This window comes from Quercus lobata, chromosome 1 (assembly GCF_001633185.2).
Source record: "Quercus lobata isolate SW786 chromosome 1, ValleyOak3.0 Primary Assembly, whole genome shotgun sequence".
Lineage (NCBI taxonomy): Eukaryota > Viridiplantae > Streptophyta > Magnoliopsida > Fagales > Fagaceae > Quercus > Quercus lobata.
Window position 1 is genome coordinate 20,999,998 of NC_044904.1, and position 8,457 is coordinate 21,008,454.

General features: G+C 34.6%; 1 protein-coding gene across 1 annotated transcript; it reads right to left on the reverse strand.

Moving 5' to 3' along the window:
* Nucleotides 1–4,693: 4,693 nt before the first annotated feature.
* LOC115950701 lies at nucleotides 4,694–7,147 on the reverse strand. Its single transcript, XM_031067932.1, has one exon. The coding sequence runs from the start codon at nucleotides 7,145–7,147 to the stop codon at nucleotides 4,694–4,696; it is 2,454 nt and encodes an 817-aa protein (XP_030923792.1).
* Between the last annotated feature and the right edge of the window lie 1,310 nt (nucleotides 7,148–8,457).

Below are 8,457 nucleotides of genomic sequence, written 5' to 3' on the forward strand. Positions count from 1 at the left end.
AGAATCAAGGAAAAAGAAAGGGCGGACGAAGAACTATGATTATGAAAGTGTAACCTAATTGATGAATTTATTTGATGCTTGCCTTTTGGTCTTGGATGCAATTCTTTACAACTTCATAAGAGCAAATTATGAAAGAACAAACTAACTCCGAGAGCTTTGGCATATTTTCCAAGCTCTAGCAAGTAGCAACTACTCCAATGACATGTGTGGCAAGGTGGAGGTTAGGCGTCAAGAGGAGGAAGATGGGATTTTTTTTATTAGGTATAATGCCCGTCCTGTTTATGGATTTAGGATTTTTTTTTTTTTTTTTTTTGAGAGGGAGATTTAGGATTTAAGAGGGCTATTATTGCGTGTGTAATAATGTGTATACATTTTTTACTAAAATGATGAGGTGACATTTTCTTATGAGAGAGCGTAAACGGTTTTACACCAACATGAAATAGAATGTAAATTTTTTTTATTTTAATAGAGAAAGTAATAATAATTATACTATTTATTGCACACTTAGGGTGTGTTTAGATACCGTTTATATTGCTGAAACTGAAAAATTATTCCTGAAAGTACTATAAATAAATGTAAAAATTAGTTGCAATAGTATAACAGTCTCATGAATAATACCAAAAAAATACAATAAACCCATAAATTATAACAAAATAAGTTAAATAGTAAAATAATTTTAATTTTTAAGTTTAACCCAAACACACACTTATTATATATACCCTACTTTTTTTTTTTTTTTTTTTGAGAGATGGATACTTGCTGATATATATTAAGCAAAAGAGGAAGAATCATCCAATACAAAAGACATAATTTGTTGGAACACACTCCAACCAGATAAGAGAAGAAAAAAATTGTCTCGCTCGTTGGGCTAAGGAATGAGCGACAGCATTACCTTGTCGACGTACGTGAGCGAAAGATATACTCCGAATTGAGTTTGATAGGTAGGCAATATCTTTGATGAGATGCCTGCCTTGAGAATTCTCCATACCGATTCGCCTTAAAGGGTTTACCACAGATTCAAAATCACCCTCGCATACAAACTGATCATAACCCGACTCAACAGTAAAGCTTACGGCACGCCGGGCAGCGAGGAGTTCAAGGATTTCCACCGTTGGATGTTTCATAATCTGCTCGGATAAGGCAGCTAACACCCGACCCTCACTGTTGCCCAATTCTGGCCATATTAGATTCTGCAAATAAGTTACGTTTTTTAAATAAGATTTTAGTCAAAATTGTGAACCTTTTACAATTTTATAATATAAAAAAATACGATTGTAGAAGGCGAGTCTTTTGGGTAAAAATTGCAAAATTTAAAGTTAATTTGCATTATACCTACTATTCAAAGTTAATTGGGGAAGTGAGGAGAGAGACTGAATTTCGGCAATGGCGTTGCTGAAATTCAGCCAAAAAAAGCAGGAGAGAGAATACTGTTACCGAAATTCAACCAGAAGCAGGAGAGAGGAGAGAGAATAACAAAAAAGTAAGAGAGAGGAGAGAGAATAACCATTGCCGAAATTGTGGAGGAAAAAAATTTTTTTTTTTTCCCACAATTTCGGCAATGGCATTACCGAAATTTTGGGGAAAAAAAAAAATTTTTCCCCAACAATTTCGGCAATGGCATTTTTTTCCCCACAATTTCGGTAATGCCATTGCCGAAATTGTTGGGGAAAAATTTTTTTTTTTCCCCCACAATTTCGGTAATGCCATTGACGAAAATGTGGGAAAAAAAAAGAAAGAATTGGGGAAAAAAATTTTCCCTATTTGGATTACGGCAATAGCATTGCCGAAAATGTGAAAAAAAAAAAAAAAAAAGGAGAAAAGGATTACGGCAATGGGATTGCCGAAATAGGGAAAAAAAATTTCACCTGTTTCCGTATATGTAAATAAAAAATAAAAAATTAAAAAATTAAAAAAAAAAAGAAAAAGAGAAAAGGATTACGGCAATTCCATTGCCGTAATAGGAGGAAATATCTATTTCGGCAATAGCATTGCAGTAAATGTAAATAAATAAATAAAAAGAAATTGGGGAAAAATTTGAAAAAATAATTTCCCCTATTTCGGAAATAGCGTTGCCGTAAATGTAAATAAATAAATAAAAAGAGAAAACAGCAATGGAATTGCCGAAATTGAGAAAAAATTAAATAATTTTCCCCTATTTCGGCAATAACGTTGCCGTAAATGTAAATAAATAAATAAATAAATAAATGAAAAAGAGAAAACAGCAATGGGATTGCCGAAAATGTGGGAAAAAAAAAAATTTTCCCAAACAATTTCGGCAATGGCATTGCCGAAATTGTTTGGGAAAAAAATTATTTTTTTTTCCCCACAATTTCGGCAATGGCATTGCCGAAATTGTTGGTGAAAAATTTTTTTTTTTTTCCCCCACAATTTCGGCAATGCCATTGATGAAAATGTGGGAAAAAAAAAAGAAAGAATTGGGGAAAAAAATTTTCCCTATTTGGATTACGGCAATAGCATTGCCGAAAATGTGAAAAAAAAAAAAAAAAAAAAAAGGATTACGGCAATGGGATTGCCGAAATAGGGAAAAAAAATTTCACCTGTTTCCGTAAATGTAAATAAAAAATTAAAAAATTAAAAAAAAAAAGAAAAAGAGAAAAGGATTACGGCAATTCCATTGCCGTAATAGGAGGAAATATCTATTTCGGCAATAGCGTTGCCGTAAATGTAAATAAATAAATAAATAAAAAGAAATTGGGGAAAAATTTGAAAAAATAATTTTCCCTATTTCAGCAATAGCGTTGCCGTAAATGTAAATAAATAAATAAAAAGAGAAAACAGCAATGGGATTGCCGAAATTGAGAAAAAATTAAATAATTTTCCCCTATTTCGGCAATAACGTTACCGTAAATGTAAATAAATAAATAAATAAATAAAAAAGAGAAAACAGCAATGGGATTGCCGAAAATGTGGGGAAAAAAAAAAATTTTCCCAAACAATTTCGGCAATGGCATTGCCGAAATTGTTTGGGAAAAAAATTATTTTTTTTTCCCCACAATTTCGGCAATGGCATTGCCGAAATTGTTGGGGAAAAATTTTTTTTTTTCCCCCACAATTTCGGTAATCCCAGTTCTTTTTTTTTTATTTTTTTATTTTTTTTACATTTACGGCAACGCTATTGCCGAAATAGGGGGAAATTATTTAATTTTTCCTCAATTTCGGCAGTGCCATTGCTGAAATTGTGGGAAAGAAAGGAAAAAAGGATTACGGCAATAGCGTTGCCGTAAATATGAGAAAAAAGAAAAGAAAAGAAAAGTACAAAAGGATTAAAAATAAAAAGGAGAGAAAACGGCAATTGGATTGCCGAAAATGTGGGAAAAAATAATTTCCCAATTTCGGCAGTGCCATTGCTGAAATTGTGGGAAAAAAAAAAGAAGAAAAATTGTGGTAATGGTATTGTCGAAATAGGGGGAAAAAATTTGTGACAAATTAATTGTGGCAATGGTATTGTCGAAATAGGAAAAAAAATTTTGTGACAATCTAATTGCCGAAAATGTGAGAAAAAAAGAATTGTGGCAATGGTATTGCCGAAATAGAGGAGAGAGATATAAAAAAAGTACGCATATTATTCTTTCAATATATTTTTGACTGAACCAGTTTGGTTTGTCACGTTCTTTTAGAAATAGATAAGGATAGATTCAAGTACACTTTTTCTAAAGTGCACGCTGTAAACAAAAACAAAAAAAAAAAAGTACATAGATTCTTATAGAACGAAAAAATGACTGATGTGCACGCTGTAAACAAAAAAAACAAAGAAAGTACGGATTCTTACCATAGAAAAGAAAAAATGATTGATGTGCACACTATAAACCAAAAAAAGTAAAGAAAGTACCTAGATTCTTACAATATAGAAGAAAAAAATTATTGATGTGTACACAGTAAACCAAAAAAGCAAAGAAAGTACATATATTCTTACACTACGGAAAAAAAAATGATTGATGTGCACGCTTTAAAAAAAAAAACAAAGAAAGTACATAGATTCTTACAGTGGACTTTCCTTCGTTGTAAACAAAAAAAAGTAAAGAAAGTAAACCAAAAAAGACAAAGATTCAATCAACCAATCACCTCAACTCCTCATCTCATTTGATTTTTATTCTCTGCAGAAAATATATTTTGCCACACGTAAATCTTTAACGTGATTCTTTTTTGTCTACTCCTCATCTCATCTCACCTCATCTCCATTCTTTTTTGTCTGCTCCTCGTCTCATCTGACTTATATTCTCTGCAGAAAATAAATTTTATCACATCTAAATCTTTCTTTTTTGTCTTTTTATTGTTCAATTGGTAATAAAAGAGAAGGGAAGTACATAGATCCGTATAGAAGGAAAAAATGACTGATGTGCACGCTGTAAACAAAAAAAACAAAGAAAGTATACAGATTTTTGATGTGCACAATATATATTGATGTGCACACTATAAGGTGTTATTGAAACCCTAAACTATAATGCACAATATATATATAGACACACACAGACACAAAATAAATAAACGTACACCCAAATCTAACTTGCAGTGCTAGAAAACATCATAGCATATGGAATTAGTACCATGTTCTTTCAAATAATACAAACTAACAATATGGTCCAACTCCTAAAAACATAATTAAAAAAAAAAAAAAACAACAGTCCAACCAATCCACTGAAGTAGATTGAATACTTATGTTGGGTCATTCAGTTTAGCCACTAGTGGAGCCAGCCACAGTTCGAGTGGGGCATGTTCTTCTATTATGGCCTTCTTGCCTATAAAGACTGCACAATGGCCTTGGTTGATGCTCTGCCCCTTCGTCCATTTCATTTCGAAGCCGAGTTGTTCTTGGTCGACCTTTTTCACGGCGCAGCTTGACATTAGGATACAAGACCGGGAAATTAGGCTCATTCCAATGTACACTGTCCGGAACTATGCGAAATCTAGGTGCATAACAAGCAACTTGTTCTTCCAAATGGTAGCAACGGTCGATATATCGCATTGCAGAGATGCCTTGATATTTACACACAGCAATGACATGTGAGCACGGAATCTTATAAACCTGCCATTTTTGACAACTACAAGTGTTCTGCCTCAAATTTACCTCATGACGATGATTACCCCTATATGCAGAGTTAGGGTTTATTGGTGTTCTGACTTCAAACAGACCATCTTCATGACTGAACACAGTAACTGAATGCTTTGGTGCCTTTTTTTCCCATTTATTGAATTTATTCTTTGCATAGGCCGTAATACGTTCACCGGCAGTAACCTCTGCACATGCCTTAGTATACCGATCGGTAAAGTAGGCGACACAACGATAGTATGTAAGTTCAACTAATGCAGTTATGGGCAGATTTCTAGCACTCTTTAGAATTCCATTGAAGCTTTCAGACAAGTTTGTGGTTATTGCCCCATAACGATGTCCACCATCGTATGCTAACGTCCACTTTTCCACCGACATTTCCCTTAAATACTTCTCACCATATGCACTTAATTGAGTAATTCTATCCCTGGTGATTTGATACTTTCGTAACTGATTCTCCATGCCTGCCCACATTACCATAGCCTTCAAGTTTTTATTCCCAATTTGTTGATTGAAATTGCTAGCCACATGGCGAAGGCAAAAACGATGATACCAACGTGTCGATTGACATATAGTCCGTATCGCTGCCATTATACCAGGATGACGATCAGATATGATACATAACCCTTCTTGATTAGTGACATTAATCTGAATACAACGCAAAAACCAATACCAGCTATCATCAGTTTCCTTCTCCACAATGGCAAAGGCAAGTGGAAAAAGTCTGTTGTCACCATCCCAAGTTGATGCAATCAGTAACGTACCTTTATACTTACCATATAGGAAAGTTCCATCTATACTAATCACTGGCCTACAATGTTGAAAACCTTCAATTGATGGACCAAAAGCCCAGAACACTCTCTCGAATATCGCACAGCCTGGCATAGTAGCAGGTATTGTTCTCCAAATAACCCTGCTGTCCGGGTTTGAATCAGTCAAAGCTTTCAACCATTTTGGCAATAATTGGTAAGATTTGTCCCAATCACCAAACGCTCTACCAATTGCTTTCTCTTTTACCTCCCACACCTTGAAATAAGAAGGCCTATATTGGTACTTATTGTAAAGAGTCTGTTGAAGTGAAGCAATCTTTATGGTTGGATCATTTTTGACAACATCCCTCAACTCTTTCTCAATAACATGGGTGTCTAATTGCTCGTGATCTTGTGTGAGCGTAGACTCTGTACATGTGTGTGGACCATTGTACTTCCTAACCTCAAACAACCCATATGTAGCCCGGAAGCATGCTCGAAGACGCCAAGAACAATTTTTGCACCTTACAGACCAACATTCTGGATCTGACTCTCTTACACAAAATGTTTGGTTCCTTTTGATGTGATAGCGTTTAACAGCAGCTTGTAGTTCATCCTTATCGGCAAAAAGCAAGCCCACATAAAACTCTTGGGTAGGGTCCCAAATACTCTGAGTGGGCTTTTCAAATGGTGGGGTTGGATCAATTATATTATCCCACGTGTTCTGTGAAAAGCTTAGTGATGAAGGTTGATGGACTCCCATAGTTGGACTGCTTTCATGATTACCTTCATTTGGAGGCTCCTGTTCATCTCCAATATCATCAAGGACCTCATCGTCATCAAGTTGGTCATCACTATCCATAGTCCGCATCCTTTCTGATAATGTATGGACCGCATTTTCAGTAGTAGCAGCTATGCGATGTGTATCATTAGGATCATTAGCAGCTCTCTGAGAGGCGGTTTGGTCATACTGAGCTTCAAACTCAAAACAAGTAGTCTCTTGTGTGACATGCTCAGTTGGATTATCATAGTCAGCATCACTGTTGGAAATTGGCCGAGAAGGAACATGTTGGTCCTCAGTTGCAACATGGGTATATGGAGAATGATAGTTAGCACCGCCAATGTTGATTGGAGAATGAGCCGCATCTTGAGAATAATGACCAATATGAGTGGCATATGGATCATGGAAGTGCCCGCCATGTGAATAGTTAAACGATGCACTCGGTCCTTCGTTGGCATATCGAATGGGGAAAACATCTCGGTGGCTTCTTATAGGCTCTACACCCACGTATAACTCTGCACCTACAAATCCATATTGACGGTCTAACATATCGAATATTGCATTGACACCATTATCATCTGCTACCAAAACTTACTGGTAAGTCACAGGATGTGGATGACATTGAAATGGAAATCTATACCAAATAGTCAATTTTGAATCTTCTCTGTTTATATGAAGCGTGGATGCTACTTTATCACATAAATCTTCAAATGTAACATCCCGGCTTAATGGAAGCATAGAAGGAGGTGGCCCTTCGTAATAAACCCCATTTTCTCCATGTTTAATTATTCCACCGGAATGGATGAGAAAAATGAACAACTTTTCTGCCATCTACAGTAAAGCATAATAATAGTATTAATAAATTAACACAACACAACCATTACAATGCAATACAAGAAGGTAATCCATTAAAAATATTCACTGATAATTATAGTATTAAACATACGTGTATATTATAGGCTAACAAACTAAGTATTTCTTTAAGGAAATATACGTCAATTTTGAAATTTAGGCAAGAATTCATGGATAAATAATTTAAAACATATCATACAAATCAGTTCATATTGCAAAACACATAATACAGAAACAAGATTTGCATGAACAAATAATTTAACAAAAAAAAAATTTTCATGCTTAGCTATGCCCCTAAAACATATCAACATGAATATTATAAAAAGAAAAGTAACTACTTAAGAAATATAACTCACCTTCTAAGAGATAATGAACGGATAGATATTTGCAAGTGTTGTTACTTATAGTTGTTTGTAGAATATATGGCACGCATGATTTGAAAATGGTTGGTAAAATTATGAGGGGAACAAAAGTGGAGAAGAAGGTTGATGGAATTTATAGGGAAAAAAGAGTAGAAAATAAGAACGGTGGAAATTTCAGTGACATTAGTACTGTTTAAATAGGATGCAAGTTTCATATCAGTTAAATTCAGTGACATTATAGGGTACTTTTACCATAAAAGAACATGACAAACAAAACTCCTTCAGTCAAAAAAGTACTGAAAGAATCTCTGCAATGTCACAAATACTGAAAGAATCTCTGCAATGCCACTGCAATGCCATTGTACTTGAATCTATCCTTATAGGGTACTTTTTTTTATATGTGTACTTTTTTATCAATCTCTCCCCACTATTTCGGCAACAAAAAAATACTGAAAGAATCTCTGCAATGCCAAAAATACTGAAAAGAATCTTTGCAATGTCATTGTACTTGAATCTATCCTTATAGGGTACTTTTTTTCATATGCGTACTTTTTTTTTTTTTTTATATCTCTCTCCTCAATTTCGGCAATGCCATTGCCACAAACCAGATTAGATAAGGAGTTGAAGTGATTGGTTGATTGACTT

Bases quoted from the DNA above. Each gene is read 5' to 3' on its own strand.
- LOC115950701 (XM_031067932.1), bottom strand. From the start codon at position 7,147: ATGTTAGACCGTCAATATGGATTTGTAGGTGCAGAGTTATACGTGGGT.